Source organism: Myotis lucifugus, unplaced genomic scaffold (assembly GCF_000147115.1).
Source record: "Myotis lucifugus unplaced genomic scaffold, Myoluc2.0 scaffold_100, whole genome shotgun sequence".
Classification (NCBI taxonomy): Eukaryota; Metazoa; Chordata; class Mammalia; order Chiroptera; family Vespertilionidae; genus Myotis; species Myotis lucifugus.
Window position 1 is genome coordinate 2,786,804 of NW_005871148.1, and position 17,520 is coordinate 2,804,323.

General features: G+C 36.6%; 1 protein-coding gene across 1 annotated transcript in view; it reads right to left on the minus strand.

The window, feature by feature from the left end:
* CEP112 (centrosomal protein 112) overlaps positions 1-17,520 on the minus strand; it is a 281,747-nt gene that overhangs the window by 225,810 nt on the left and 38,417 nt on the right. Inside the window, exons 7-9 of the mRNA XM_014458887.2 lie at positions 14,044-14,091; positions 13,703-13,780; positions 1-59 (exon numbers count right to left, since the gene is read on the minus strand). The exon at positions 1-59 is cut by the window's left edge and continues 28 nt beyond it. Coding sequence (XP_014314373.1) covers positions 1-59; positions 13,703-13,780; positions 14,044-14,091 — 185 coding nt within the window. The remainder of the gene's footprint in view (positions 60-13,702; positions 13,781-14,043; positions 14,092-17,520) is intronic.

Consider the following 17,520-nt stretch of genomic DNA (forward strand, 5'->3'; position numbering starts at 1 on the left):
TGAAGTTTAAGCTTCTCTTCATGACATTTAGCTTCTATCATTTTGGTTTTCATGTCCAACTTCAAGGAAAATATTTTAAAGGTGTTAATAATTTGCTTTTCCCTTTGGCAAAAATACACAATTAAATTAAAATAACTCTGAATATGAAAGAGAATAGTATTTTTCCACTTTTACCCTATAGCTAAAGGTCTAGAAATCATATATATATATATATATATATATATATATATATATATATATATATCAATGTTGGTATTACTTCCAAGCTAATTAAAAATCTTTCAAATAAATTGTACCTGATGGGTAAGCTGACACTACTAAATATGGATTTATCAATTATCCGGTCCCCAAAAAAGTCATTTTAAAGTGTTATTTTGCTAGTATTTTCACGTTTATTATTTCCTATCTCAGCAAGTCTCTATTAACTGTTTTACTTTTTGCTTTTCTTATATTTATGTGCTCCTTTAAAAATACTTTTCACCAATGTGATAGTTTGAGACTGAACGTCCATAAATATGGCATATTACTGATAAATGCACTTCTCTCTCCTGAAGTCATAGACCCCGATGCCCTCCAGACAGTGACTTCATCTCCTTTCAAGCACTCATTAACTCCCAAACTTCTCAAACCAATACCTAATGCACAATGTTTGCAGCAAAGCCAGCGAAACTATAACCAATACTTGTTGAAAATAATACGTGTATCTTTGAATTGAAAGAATAGTAGTAACTGGTTTTAAGAACAACATAAAATTGGTTTTCTCAACTATAAAAATATTGGACCACCTGATTCCTACTTTTTAAAAGAATATGCACATTAAAGTCTGACAGACCTCATTTATAACTCTAGTTCTAATCCCATCCTATGTAATAAAAGCCCAGCAACCAAATGGCGAAATGATCAGAACAACCAGTCGACCAGTCGCTATGATGTGCACTGACCAACAGGGGGAAGACGCTCACTGCAGGAGCTGCCCCCTGGTGGTCAGTGCGCTCCCACAGTCAGAGCCGCCATTCAGCTGACCGGGATGAGCAGCGCTCCCACATCGGGCCATCCCTGCAGGCCACACTCCCCACCAGTGCACAAATTCCATGCACTGGGCATCTAGTTATGTATTAATTGCTGTGATCTTGGGCAAGTCACTCTGTTGAAATTTTATTTCCTCTTCTGCTAATTAAGGATAGCTATCCTTATGAAATGTGAAACATTTAAGTAACTATACTGAGTACGATGTTTGGCGCAAAACCTTCACAAAAGTTTTCTTTTAAAATATTAGGAATATGCTAGCAAAATGTTTTCTTGAAAAAATTTTAAAATACACTTTATATTTTTAAATTACTGTTTCAAATATACAATGAATTTGAACTTACAGTAAACATGCATGATCACATCAATATACTAAAGTGAAATTTTAAAGTTTTACAAAGAAAAATTAATATAAACAATTCATGATTTTTAAATGTTATGAGTGGTAGAGTGGGAAACAGTCATCCATTTATGCTGCAAAAGGAAAAAAATCTAAATCACAGGATGCTTCTTCCACATTTTAGCAGAAAGGGGTCTGGGTGGCCTAAGTCCATGTAAAGATTCTTAATAGAAGTTTTCTGGGGACTATTAAAAAGGAATCAAACAAAACTGGGAAGATATAGGAGAATTTATTACCATATCTTTCCATAATACCTTAAAAATGTAACCTCAGACTCGGAGGGTCAGCTCTAAACAACAAGTAACTGCTGCTATAACCCACCCACCACCTCCCACCTCAATCTTGGGTTACCAGATTAGGAATAAACACTTGGCACATCTATAATAATAAAAGCATAAAATGCTAATTAGACTGGACAGCCGAACGACCGTCTGGGCATGCGAGGGCCAAGCCCCTTGCACAAATTTCGTGCATCGGGCCTCTACTACTTAAGTAATCATTATCATCATTCAGAGAAAGAATATGAATGAAGATAGCAAGTTAGCTACTTTGAGGAACAAACCCAAACCCTGTCACTACAGAGTAGCTCTATGTTTCTGCCTTGTTTCTAAAGTATGATTCATGATAAATCATCAGGATTAGAATATTGAAACAATCATAGTACAGCATTTAAGATAACACAAGATATAAGAAATAGATATAAATATATATGGACACATGTGTGTCTATATACACATACATATAAGGGTGGGGGCAAAAGTAGGCTTATACTTGTGAATATGCAAAAAAGGTTCTTCTTGTATATTGTTTAATTATTGTATTATTTTCCGTACGAAAAACTCTAAACCTACTTTTGCCCGACCCTGTCTGGTTATGTAAAAGACCATAAACAGCCTTGCTTAATTTAGTTTAACACAAAAGGCTGAAATTAAAAGGCTAACTATAACACTTCTAAGTTGTTTAAGCTCCAAGTAACTGACCCCAGACAACATTTAAGTTTTCTTTAACTGAGCTCAGAACAGACACTATCAATTTCAGCTTAAGAATCATAGAGATCCACTGCAGGCTATAATGGAGTAACTAGTAGTGAACTCACCTCCCTGTTAACAAACATGAAAAGGGCTAAAATAACTGAGGTGACCACTCTCAGGTGTTAGAAAACAGGCGGGTGCAATACTGTCATCCTCACAAGCTGAACCCAATATCATCTGCCTCTCTGCATGGGAACCACCGAGTGCAATAGAGGCCCGCTGCCCTCCTGAACAAGAAGGCGAGGTCAGAGTTCAAGGCAGTTGAAGAAGCTGGAATCTTACATAAAGGGACTAGGGAAGTGGGAACTGCCCAGCAGGATGCCTACCAATCCTTAACATAGGTTGGAATATGTGTGCATTCGGTGGGGTACCGGGCGCATCATCTACAATAATAAAAGCGTAATATGCTAATTAGACCAAACAGCCAAACTACCTTCCAGACGAAATCAGGGCTGCAAGGGCCAAGGCAAGCCGCCAAGGCTGCGAGCCAGCCCGGGTCCCGGGTGCCAGAGGAAAGCCAGTGCCAGCAGCCAGGAGAAGGAAGGCCTACTCTTGCACAAATTTCATGCATAGGGCCTCTAGCTGGGTGAATAACAAAGCAAAGCTGCTACAAGGTAGAAAATACAACCGATGCCACAGAAGAAACAGCACTGGGAGACACCAAAGGCCCAGCCAGCCAGAGTGGAGTTGCCTCCCTAACAACCTGTGAATACCTGGGCATCCAGATGGTGACCAATAATGAATACAGAACGCTTAAAAATCAATATACATTCACCACAACCTATTTAAGATAACTTTTCTATGGAAGAGAACAGATAAGTACAAAACCTATACTATTTGGGGATAGAAAGAGTACATTTAATGCAGACAGTCACATGAAATGGCTGAAAACATCATAAGCAATAAATTACATATTTATACTCTTGAACTTTAAAATGATAACGTCTCTGGGGTCAATGTGAAAATTAGTTTACATATGAAGCCATTACCAGCCATTAGCACCACGAATTAAATTACCTATGAAATTAGTTAGCAGGAATATGGGTAAAAAACAAGTAAGTTTGGAAAGGTAAGAGGAAATTGCGTGACCCACGCAGCAATAGAACCTTAACAGAGTGAGACAGAGGTATAGATGGAAAGATAGAGAAAATGGTACTAGCCACTTAAAGGCAAACATTCTGAAGCAACTAGAGACGCTATGACAACAGGGACAAACTATATCATGAACCAGCCTCTCTAAACAACACAAGAAAGTCATGGTGGCAGTGCAGCAGTAGTAATAGCAATAATACTACTAGGAGCATTAGGAGAGGAGCAGTGATGGTATTAATAGCAACAAGTAGTAAGCAGTAGTCAGCAGGAGTTAGTAGTAGTATAGTAAGTACTAGTGGTGGTAGCAGTAGTAACAGCACAGCAGCAGTTACTGGTGAAGCAGTAGCAGGATCAGTAGCAGCAGCAGCAGCAAGGAAGAAAAAAACAACACACAGGAAAACAACAAATACCTGACTGTGTACCACATACAAAGCTGTTTCCAGCAATTCACACACATTATTTCATGCAATAATCCTCACAAACTACAGAAGTGGGTCCTTTTACTCTCTCCATTTTACAGATAAGAAAACTGAAGTACAAAGAGGCACCTGCTCAAGGTCACATGACCAGGAAGGTAGAGAGCCTGGATGCATACTCAGGAGTCTGGGTCCAGCTAATAAATGAAAGCTAAATTCTGCTGAGTAGCTTTTTAATATGACAGCTCACCTATTCAACCAGCTCAGTATGGAAATGGAGCTCAAACTAAGAAAGGAAGATGCTCTCTAATAAGTCACCTCAGGGTTTTAATAAGCAATGCTTGTCTGGGATGGAAAACCTGGCACCACCGGGAGGGGAGAAGGGACAGGCAGACGGCCCCAGCATCATTACATTATTCTAAACCACACATCCTGGGGTTCCACTTTTATTCCCTAAAGCCCTCTTTTAATTTTTTTTTAATTAATTAAGGGCTCCTATCTTTTTTCGACCCATTAGGACTTCGCATTGTTTAAAGCCACATTTTACATCAGTAATATTTATTTGATAGATTTTTCATTTTCCCAATTAAGAGTTATGGTCAGAATTTGCTGTTTAAATATTTCAGCTTTCAACATAAAGTATCATTCTTTACCTTCTTATTTTTTAAAATATAATTTTTATTGATTTCTGAGAGGAAGGGAGAGGGGAAGAGAGATAGAAATATCAATGATGAGAGAGAATCATTGATTGGCTGCTTCCTGCACACCCCCTACTGGGGATCAAGCCCGCAACTCAGGCATGTGCCCTGACCAGGAATCAAACCAAGACCTCCTGGTTCATAGGTTGATGCTCAACCACTGAGCCATGCTGACCAGGCTCCCTTCTTATTTTTAATAAAAAGCATTTCAGCAAGTATTCCATACTTTCTACTTCCATTTCTTCCTGTCCCTTCACTTTCTTTGTCCTTTATTAAACTGCAATCTCAAAGGTCACATGACATCATTTTCATTTTTCAGCCAAAGGTCCTTTGATCACCGAATCAGGCACACGTCATCCTCTTGTCTGTAGAAGTTTGCCCTCTGACCATCTCCTTCCTTCCCTTGGCTCTGTGACTTGGCTTGTCTGGTCCTCCACTCACCCTGGGGGAGGTTTCTCTACCTCCTCTGCATTGTCCTGTCCTTCTCCCAGGCCCTAAGGTGGCATCTCCCAGGTTTAATACCATTACCATCTTCACCCTATGTAAACATTAGCCTCTGGTGCTTTCATCTGGAGTTGACCCTAATGTCCCGTGGAAATGAATCATAAGTCTCCATTTGTAGGCCTCACATCTTCGGTTCCAGCCGCCTGCCACACAGCTCCAGTAGTATGAGCCTCTCCTACATCGAATTCAACAACCATCTACTATGTACCACGAAGACCCTTACCTGTGACTCCTCATTTTCCCTTACCCTCAGCATCCAATGAGTCCCCCATTCCATCCCAGCTCAGTGCCTCATCTCAGCCCCACTGTCACCACTCCAGTAGTTTCTCGTTCACCCTCACCCCAGCTATTAAACAGCCTCCTCAGTAGCGACTCCTCACTCCAATCCTCTCCCCGCTAATCCACTTGAGACACTACTGCCCAGCTACTTTTCTACAGCACAGCTGTGGTACTGTCTCCTGGTCAAGCTTCAGTAGCTCCCTGGGCCTGGGGTTGGCAGCAACATCATTTCTGACTTGGCCACACTCTCTTCCTTTCCTTTCCCCTCCCTATACGCCAGCCAAGTGGTCTATGGGCTTCAGCAAAACGTGCACTTGGGTTTCCACTTCCATGTCTCCTCTGCCTGCTAACATCTCCCATGGGACTCAACCCCTGGCTCAAATGTCACTTCTTCCATGAAATCTCCCCCACACTCCCAGACAAAAGCAACTCTTCCTTCCTCAATACACTTCATAACACTTCTTAGTCAATATCGCCCTACAGCTCAGCTGGTGTGGTTCAGTGGTTGAACCAGGAGATCACAGTTCAATTCCCAGTCAAGGGACATGCCTGGGCTGTGGGCTCAATCCCCAGTGTGGGGGGTGCAGCCGATAAACGATTCTCATCATTGATGTTTCTATCTCTCTCTCCCCCTCCCTTCCTCTCTGAAATCAATAAAAATATATTAAAAATATCACCCTACAGTAGATTTGCACTGTGCTTTCTTTCCTTCCTTCCTAGAACTGAGATAACACCACAGGAATAAAAGGCGTGTATGACAAGCCTTGCGATGACTAGCCTCCTGCTAAAGCAAAGGACTGAAACTGGATAGCTTCACTTTCTAGAGGGCATTCCCACAAGCTATTTCTGAGAGAATTAGAATTTCTGAAATTTCTGCTTAGAAAGACTTTAAGAAATGTTATTTACCAAGTCCCCTGGGCCTCATCTTCTCTGAAGTTTGCACTTCAAAGAGCAGCTCTGAGGATGGACATTCCTACTGAATGAATCAAGCTGGTGCATGTGCTCACTTACTTATTATAAAAGCATTTCCTTGGGTTTAAAAATATCCAAGTAACAGGATAACTAGTTAAATTTGAGGACTATGACCAATGTCACTGACTCAACCGAATATGCACAAACTTTAAATAAAGGGTTTTGGGGGTTTTAAGGAACACAACAATCTATTCACTCGGGTATTCGACATCCACTCCTACAGAAAAATGGATTTCCTATTCAAAATGCTACTTTTTACTATTAACAGTTTTGCATTTAACATTTGATTAATTGTATTTAGCATTTGATACTGAATTTAGCAGAAAACAAAATATAATGGCGTAATGACCATTAATAACTTGGTAAGGGAAAATGTACTAAAGTTATTTAGATGGACATCATCTGCACATTTTAAATACCAAGGAACTTCCTTTCGTGTTATTACAAAGATTGAATATTGACCAACTACCTCAATCTTGTCAAAAGGGACAAAATGTACCCAAAAAAGCAGGATTAGAGAATAACTACTAACTGTAAGTTTTCTGATAAGGTATAAAATGTAGCCATTGTAATTTTACTGAATTTTTTTTGTTTTCCTTTATTTACTGTAACCACGTAGCAATAGAAAGGTCAAAATCATTACTGATGTCAGCCATCTGTACTGCCCAGCAGTCTCCAAAGCATTATCAGCAACACAACCAAATGATGTCTTTGCTTAGTCATACTTTCTTCATATATCCCAACAATCACCCCAGCAAACTGCCGAAGAACGCTTCGTAAAATCATCCTCACTTTCCTCACTTGGATACCTAACTGTTACAATCATCTTTCTGGAGAATTCTGTTAGTTACTACTCAGGGGAAATTATCATATGTTAGTAATTAAGATTCTATCTTCAGTATATCCTATTCTCAAAATGTTCATCTGTAATATTTCGTACTGCCGATTGTTATTCACCTTGCTGATTTATAAACACAGCACACAAAAAAAAGGCATCTATCTCTCTTGTTATCGTATCCCTGGGGCTTACAGATGTAAGCAGTATTTGCTTCTCTCCTAAAACTCGTCACATTAAGGGTAAGAGTGATAGTTAATATACATGGTGCATGCTGGTTTGTTATTTTTTTCTGATTTTTAAATTTTGTCAAATATCATATACAAACATAATTTACATGAAACAAACATAATTAGATGTAGAGTTTTTATTTTGTTAACTTCTCTGCACTTGCCAGTGTTCATTCCCTTTTTTATTTAAATCTCTCCCCTCTTCTCACTTCTCCCATCAACATCTGCATGGTGTATTCCATAACAACAACCTAGCATATTTTCTTTGTGTGCGTGTGCACGTGTGGTGGTTTTTTGTTGTTGTTAATCCTCACCCAAGGATATTTTTTCCCATTTATTTTTAGATAGAGTGGAAGGAAGGGGGAGAGACAGAGAGAGAGAAACATCGATGTGAGAGAGACACATCAATTGGCTGCCTCCTGCATGTGCCCTGACCAGGGCCAGGAATCGAGCCTGCAACTGAGATATGTGCCCCTGACTGGAATCAAACCTGAGATCCTTCAGCCCGCAGGCTGACGCTCTATCTACTTAGCCAAACTGGCCAAGGCCAACCTAGCATATTTTCATGTCTTCTGCCATGCTCCCAGAATCATACACAAACGTGAACAGGAATGCATATACCAGCAGGGGGGTCTGCGGCACACCGCTAGTGTCCCCAGATATCTACTGCCCTCCTCTTTCTTTGGGGCCCAATTGCCACCACCAAATATGAGCAGGGCAGATGGTTGTATCATGACTGTGTGACTAGGTATGGTCAAGGAGAATGATAGGGTAGAAATGATTCTGGACATTTTAAAAAACAAAGTGGCTTTCTCTCTGTGCTCTTCCTTCCTGAAGGGTGGCACTTAAAGACAAGGTATTGGAGAGCAACCTACACCTCAGACCAGAGACTGACGCTGTATGCTGAGGACGGTGGAACTTCCCCACTAGTCCGGGTCCACAGTGACATCACTGAGCACAGCACTCCCTACACACTCTGGTGTATGTGAGAGCTAAATAAATCTCTAGAGCTAAATAAATTCTCTTCTTCAAATCACTACACCCTTAGCAATACATAGTTTTTATATTATGAATGTTTTGCATGCAAAAAAAATATTTTCTGCATCTTGCTCTCTCTCTGAACACGCACTACCTCATGGAACTCTCTCAAAAAATACCTGCTATAGTTTTATTCATTCTTTTTCATTGCTGTCAATTATTTCTTAATGAGGAGAAAATAAAATTTATTCAACCATTCCCCTTAATGAATATTCACTTTATTTCCAGTGCTTTTCCACTACAAATAAAGCCACACAAAAATATTGTCTACATGCATCCTACAACTAGGCTTTGATTTCTACAGGATGGATTCTCAGAAGACATGCAGATGAGTCAATGGTGGATATACCTTCATAGATTTTGCCCTCTATTAAAGGTAGATTCACATTTCTACCAGAAGAGTAGATATCCATTACTACTCTAATTTGCATTTCCCTGAACACTACCCTGTCTTAGCTCCTTTAAGATGTTTTGGGGCCATATGAATATGTTTTTCTGTAAAATGGCCTTTCACAATTTGATCCATGTTTTGTCTCTCAATCAGTAAGACCTCCTGGTATGCTGTACATATGCATAGTCTGTCCCAAATATTTCCCCCAAATCTATGACTTTTCTAATGATCTTATTTATAACATATTTTACCATACAAAGCCTTTTATTTCACTTGGTTAAATATTTCTATAATTTTCTTTATAGTTTCTGGATTTGGAAAGGTTGAGGGTTAGAAAGGTCTTCCAATTCCTAGATTTTTTTTTTTTTGGCAAGATTTTTGTGTTGTTTTGAAACTTTTTGATTGGGAATTTGTAGGTAAGTTTTTAGTACATCCAAAATTCATGTTTGTTTTTGTTTTTAGAGGATGAAGACCCAGTTTTACGTTCTCCAGGTAAATGAAAAGTTATACCAACATCATTTATTAAATGTCTTTTCTCAATGTATTGATAATAAACTTGGTTATTAAATTTTTATTTTTACTGGGATTTATTTCTTGTAATGTCCTTTTGGTTTTGCTGTCAGGGTCTCCCCCATAAAATGAGTCAAGAAGCATTCCCTTCTCTATGATCTCAAAAAATATCTGTAATATTGGAATTAGTTCTTCCTTAAATGTTCCCTTATGTAAATATGCACTTATAAAGGGAAGCAGGACACAAAAGAATATATAAAATTTAGTTCTAGTTATATGAAGTTCAAAATCTACTACAATAAAAATATTTTCATTTTTAAGGATGCAGGAATTGGTGGTAAAATCAACTTTAAAAACAAAGGAGGGAAATTATCATCAGAAAAATCAGAATTGTAGTCACTTCTAGGGAAGATTGAAGAGAGTTATGATGGGGAGGGCCAGACAGCAAACTTTTGGGATATTGGCCATGATCTAATCCTTGCCTGTTTACAATGGTATTCCTTGGTATAATTATTTATTATATGTTGTGAGATTTTGTATATATGAATGCTACATTCACAACTATTTTAAAATATCAGTTCTTTCATTTATGATGTCAATGACTATGGATTTAATTATCTTGGATTTGTTTAAATTCTGCATTAAAATAAAGGGGAAAAATGTCTAATTGGCATTACATGCAAGAAAGAAGCAACATCCCTTCTAAGGCAATAGGTGGGAACATTCAATATGGGTCGTGAGGTTCAAGGGAAATGTTCTATTTTATTTCACAAAAGAGCAATTTCTACCATCTGCTCTCTAAAAACTGATGGTTGCTCTGAAAATTTATCTCCCTCATTGTGTTGTCTCTTCTTTTACTTTCAGTGACAACAGTTTTCCAAACATCTTAATCTACGTCAGAAATCTTTTTAAGGATACTAAAAAAAAACCCAACCTACTGCTTGATGACACTCAGTGTCACACAATCCTGTGATGTGGCTATCACAGGAAATGTGTCACCAATTACAAAGGCAAAGAAGTCCAAGTATGTGTGTGAGTGTAGACTAGAGTTAAAATAAAGGATGGCTATCACTGAGCATATGTTTTCTCACAATGCCGCAAATAAACTGAAAATGTAAAGAACATCTTAAAATATTTTGTAGGTGTATTTTTAGCCACCAAAACAAAACTACTATAATTCTTTAACTCTAATAAAATAATACTGCAAATATTACTCATTTAACATCTATATATTTTCCACACAATTATAAATTTTAAGTGGAAGTTGTATTTTATAAAGTTTGATTTCTAAAGGTTAACTATTTTAGGACTCTAAAATTTCAACAGAATTAAATCCTTTACTAACTGCTTCATGATCCAGATAAATTCTGTAAGATATTATTCATTACCCCAAAGAAATATTTGGAGATGCATATAAAGACAGTGTTAAAAGGATATTCTTCCCAGAGGTATTTATGTTATTGAAAATTATAAACAATCTCAATACCTAACAATAGGAATAAGTTCACATAAGTAGGCATATATCCATAATCTATATATATAAAAGCCTAAGCGACCAAATGACCAGTCAACCGGTCGCTATGACACGCACTGATCACCAGGGGATGCTCAACGCACAGGATCAGGCTCCCTCCTGTCTGGATCAAGCCTGTGGGGATCAGGATTCCTCCTGTCTGGATTGGGCCTGAGGGGATCAGGCTCCCTTCGGTCTGGATCTGACCTGCGGGGATTGGGCCAAAACCAGCTATCTGACATTCCCTGAGGGGATCAGGCCAAAACCAGCTATCCGACATTCCCTGAGGGGTCCCGGATTGCAAGAGGGCGCATGCCAGGCTGAGGGACCCCACCAGTGCATGAAATTCATGCACCAGGTCTCTAGTATGAAATATAATATAGACATTAAAAATAGATGCTTGGGAACAATATTTACTAGCATGAGAAATACTTGAAATATACAAAACTATATATGTATATTTATATATATATATATGTATGTATGTATGTATGCATTACACACACACACATACACATATATCAAATACCTAAGAAAAAATATGTTTTAAGGACACAATGAAAATCTAAAAGATAATACAATAACATTTTACCACTGTTTTTATTTCCAGGTGTTAATTTTATACGTGATTTTATTCCCTTCTTTACATATGTCTATAATTTCCAAAATTTCTTCAATAAAAATCCACATAAGCTATTTTATACTCATAAATACTACTTTAAAAGAAAGTAGAAACTAAGATAGTTCACACATTGGGGCCACTCAACATATACTTTCAAATATTTTAGGATGAAGAAAACATTTTTTCAAATAAGTCAGAAATGACTATGTAATTGCACAAGGGTTATTTTAGCCAAAATGTACACAGACTGTATTTTAAGATATAGAGTAAGTTGATGTTTACATGCAAACTTCTCAATGATGTCAAAATATTTTTATAGTATGCCAAAAAGAAAAACAAAAACATAAGGGTGTGGAAAAAATAAAACCACACACATTTAAAAAAGAATCTCTGATGCAACACATGGTAACTGTAAATATTTTTTCTTTCAACACATATGTGGGTAGCATTGGTATGCTTACCCCTGACCCAAAATGTCATCATAGAGATATTATTTCATGAAAGACCAAAAAAATTTCAAAAAGCCACCACTTCCTTTCAATTATTTTATTTATTCTATGGTAAACAGCCTCAACAGTAAAAAAAAAAATAGTACAAAATAAAAGGAAAAATGGTTGGAAATGACTTGGAATGACTTGCAAAAATAATTGACAGTTATTGAAAAGGAAGAAATTCATATCAAGAGCTCAAAAGGAGGTGCATCTGAATATAAGAAGTATTACCCTCAAAAAAGATTTTTAAAATATAATTTCTTTTTATTTCAGTGTATTTTTTTAACACTAGGATTGCATTACAGAAAAAAAACATGCTGCATGCCTTAAATTGGAGCTACAAACAACAGACAGAATATTACTGAGTTGAAACCTATATAATTTGATTAGCCAATGTCACCCCATATAAATTCAATAAGAAAAGAATATTATTGCCCTGACCAGTTTGGCTCAGTGGCTAGAGCATCAGCCTGTGGACTGAAGGATCCCAGGTTCGATTCCAGTCAAGGGCATGTACCTTGGTTGCGGGCACATCCCTAGTAGGAGGTGTGCAGGAGGCAGCTGATCGATGTTTCTCTCTCATGGATGTTTCTTACTCTCTTTCCCTCTCCCTTCCTCTCTGTAAAAAATCAATAAAATAAATGTTTAAAAAGAAAAGAAAAGAATATTATTGAGATCAGCAGTAATAATTAAAGCAAGTAGACTTTTTTTAAAAAAAGCCCTCTTCCTCCACCACCAACAAAAAAAATAAGCTTTTATGTTCATGATATTGTTTTAAATATCTAAGAAAAAAGTCAATGCCTTTTGTGATAGTTTATAAATAGAGTGATAAGAAAACTTTATAAATTGAAAATAACCAAATTGAAATTAAATTTGAGAAATTCTTAAAAGCATCCATGCCTATCTGGAGTGGCTCAGTGGTTGAGTGTCCACCTATCCTATATAATAAAAGGGTAATATGAAAATCAACCAAACTGCTGAATAACTGGTCACTATGATGCACACTGACCACCAGGGGGCGGACGCTCAATGCAGGTGCTGCCCCCTGGTGGTCAATGCGCTTCCACAGGGGGAGTGCCGTTCAGCCAGAAGCTGGGCTGGCGAGCATAGTGGTCAACCTCTGTGGCAGCGGTAAGGATGTCCAACTGATGGCTTAGGCCGGCTTCCCACAGGGCACAGGCCTAAGCCATCAGTTGGACATCCCCTGAAAGCTCCCAGACTGTGAAAGGGCACAGGCTGGGCTGAGGGACCCCCTCCCCCACCGAGTGTATAAATGTTGTGCACCAGGCCTCTAGTGAACCTGTAACTGGCAATCGTCACAGTTTGATTCCCAGTCATGGCACATGCCCAGGTTGCAGGCTCAGTCCCCAGTGGAGGGCATGCAGGAGGCAGCCAGCTGATCAATGATTCTCTCTCATCGTTGATGTTTCTATCTCTCTCTCCCTCTCCCTTCCTCTCTGAAATCAATAAAAAATATTTTTTTTTTAAGTAGAAAGACAAACCCTGCCTACCCTACATCATTACTTCATATGTGTACCAAAGACAACCTCTTCCTACCATGCATCATTATTCTAACTAAACCTGAAACCTCATATTACACAAAATATAAAAATAGTGTCAATAATTAGGCATATAAAAAATATCTCAGTCCTACCTCTTTCTCATGCATTCGAGAGAGTAAATGATCCTCATGGAAACTGCTGGATTTTCTCAGGCTGAATTTTGGAGTCATCTGTTGAATGAGTACGAGTTATTCAATACTTTTTCAGGCATGGTTTATCCTAAACCCCCAACTAAACTTCTAAATTGCCTAAAGTTCATGCCAAAATGATGCCAACACTGGAGAAAAAAAATCATTTATCCAATTCCAAGTGATAGGATTCATAAGACAATTATGCTTTATAATGTGGACCTAGACTATTTTCTGTAAATGACTTGATTATTTTATTTAAAAATATCCGTCCATAGGAAAAGTCCAAGGAAATTCTCACCTACCAGAGAAACTGGGATAGGCTTCTGTCTCAGGTACCGAGGATTTTCTATCTGAAATTTTAAAAATAAGGACTTATCAATTTTTGAGCTTTAATTATTATTTGATAAAATACAGAATTAAGCTGCTTTATGAAAATGTTTTCTATATGTCTTAATTATTTAGCTTGTTTTTTAGAATGGCTATTGCATAATCCATTTTTAGTGGCCCACTAACAAATGAAATATAAAACATAACCTCTGCAGACACAATTGTACTTTCATGATCCCCCTGCAGCCTATGTTTTTTAATACTCTCAATATAAAAAAAAATGCCAATTCTCATTAACTTGATGTAGTGACCAAGTTTACCCAAACCAATATCTAAGTAGGGTTTTTTGAAAACTTAAGAAGCTTATTATAAAATGTGCATAAGTAAATAAAGGGACAAGAAGGAAGACAGACCTGAAGAAAAAGATCAAGGTGGTGTGACATAAGAAAACTACAATGAAGATAAGTCAATGGAACTAGGAAGTACCAGAAACTCAAATACATATGAGCATATTATTCATGAAAGATATAGCTTGCAAATTATTGAGAAAATTAGGATGTGTTCAACAAATGGAAGAAAATAAGATCAGATCCCTTCCTCACACCATATATAATACATTTCCAATGGATTAAATACTTATAATTAAAAGCAGAACTTTCAGAAGACGATCTAGAAGAATGACTTTATGGCCTTGTAATAGAGAAGATTTCTTTAAAAAGAAACCAAAAAAAGCATAAGCAAAAAATTTAATAAATTTGACCATTTTAAATAAGAACTTATCTCCAAAAAATTTATCATAAATAAAGTGAAAAGAGAAGCCATAAATTAGGAGAAGATGTTTGCATGAATGCTTTGTCTCTCAAATGTATAAAGAAGGTCTTTAAAATTTTAAAAAGAACAACCCATTAGGAAAAAAATGGGAAAAACTTGAGACACGTTTCACTGATGAAGAAATTTGAATGACTAACAAACATGAAAATATGCTCAATCTGTTTATTTTAAAAAATGTAAAATAATACCACAATGTGATGGTTTTTTACCACCACCAGACTGGCATACATTAAAAATTTGACAATTAGAGTGTTCCAGATATGGAGCACTTCCAGTGGTGTATGAATGAGTATATTTACTTTGGGGAACATTCATTAAGACAATAAAATCCACTTAAATATCATACCAGAGAAAGAGGCATATTCTTTAGCAAATAACACTGTACTATATATACTTGGCTGTTTTAAAAATAGAGGCAGCAAAGGTTCAGCAGGCAGCAAAGTGCACTCGATAAATATTTATTGTTTGAAGGTGTACATATGAAAAGTAACTAACTATTCTCTATTTTCAGAATAGAGAAAACCCGCATAGAAAGTAAGTTCTTCAAAGACACACGTAAATCTGAAAATACATAAACCTCTAATTCATGAAGGAGAATTAAATTAAGGGGAAAAATAAAGGAAGAGGAAAGCAGGGAATTTTCAAAGATGCTCAAGCTCTAATTAAGCTTAAAATTTAAAACCAAAAGCAAAGAAAACCAGTTGTGACTTATTTTTACTCCACTCTACATTTACAAGCAGGATACAAAATGCTGGTTTAGCTGACTACAATGTGGCCTTTCAACTATGCAGTAACTCCTAGTTCATGCTCTTCATCTTTAAAAGCCATTAAACACGGAAGTTAAGGACTCACTCTGTTATCATAAATTTCATTTTTCCAATGGACCAAGAAAATAGAAAAAAATAAAAAGAGAAAATTTACTCTAGCATTTAAAAGCAACAACAAACACTGTGAACAAGGACAAATAGTCTGTTGTTGTTATTCATTCACAATACACTGAGTTTGTCTCATGACCACTTTTAATATGTAATGAGAATTATTCATAGCAAAGCATGTTCTTGAGTCTATTTGGGAAAAAGAGCACTCTACTTTTATAACAGCAGCCAGATGTGCTTTGAAGTTAAATGTTCCCACTTTGTAATCCACAGCAACAGGGACTTGAAGCAATCTGTAAACAGTCTTAACATTTACTTCTTCATGCTCTTTTAGAAAACTTCTTGTTCTCTCATAATACCTCAAGAAAGAACACCACAATAAAGAATGTCCAAAATGGGAGATAAAAAGGACTTATGTGAAACACTAAAGTCTAACAAAATATTATACAGAAAGCAAAGCTAAAAATAATTAAGTTCCAATAGCATGCGTAAACCACGTGACCGAACATTTCTTGTTTAAGAAGCAAATAGAATCACAATAATAAAATATAGAATAAGTTAAACTAAACATAAAAACAGACATCTGAATGCTCTCTAATGAAAGCTGGCTTTGACGTTTTATTTTGTTTAGTTCTTTAGCAGATTCATTTATTTGGTTACAAAGGGTTCTGTCAGTTTGTTTCTTCAAATTATTCGCAATTTGGTCCAACTCACCAAATTCCCCCTTATAGACTAATGTTAATCAAATAGAGATGGTGTATGGTTCCAGAAAAATAGAAAGACATTTTATATGGTATTTTGGCTGTCTTAGAGGAAAGGACATTAACAGAATAGATACAACACCCCCTAAAATAAATGTTTTTAAGTCATAGCATCAGTCAGAAAAGCTGCCAAAACTCTTGCATAAAATAAGCTCATTCTTCAATGTTAAATCAATTATGCTCCAAAATAATGTTTTTTAAGTCAATATTCTGGGAATTGAAAAACATTTTTCACAGAAATAATACTACAAATTGAGGCTCATTCATTGGTTTACTCACATTTCAACAAACATTTAATGAGCACAAATAAAATACAAATATCAAGACACAGACCATTGACACAAGGAAAAGCTAAATAAGCCAAAGAACAGAATAGAAACAGACATGTCCTGTCACCTGATTTATGAGACAAATAATACTGCAGTGCAGCTGGAAAAGAATAGTCTTCTCAATAAATGGAACTGTCCAAGTGACAAAAACAAATCTTAACTTTATATCTTACAATATATACAATACCATCTCCAGATGGTATGTAGATCTAAATAGAAAAAATAAAATAATAGTGCTACTAGAAGAAAACATAGGAGAATATCTTCAGGACCTTAAGATAGTCAAAGATCTTAAATAGAACCCAAAATAGCACTAAATATAAAATGATGAGAAAATGAACTGCATTAAAATTTAAAGTTTCTATTCATCAAAGACACCAGAAAGAGAATGAAGGAAAGCAACAAAGTGAAAGAAAATATTTATAACACTATATTCCAAAAGGACTCTAATCCAGGATAGATACAAAGTTCATACATATTGATAAGAAAAAGTCTGACAACTCAACAGGAAAATTGGCAAAGCCTTAAATAGACACTTCAGTCTGAGAGACTATCCAAAGTGTCAATAAACATATTAAAAAGCATCTAACTTTGTAAGTCATCAGAAAATGCATGTTAAAAAACACACAATGCAATGTCAGTAACCACTCTTGAGA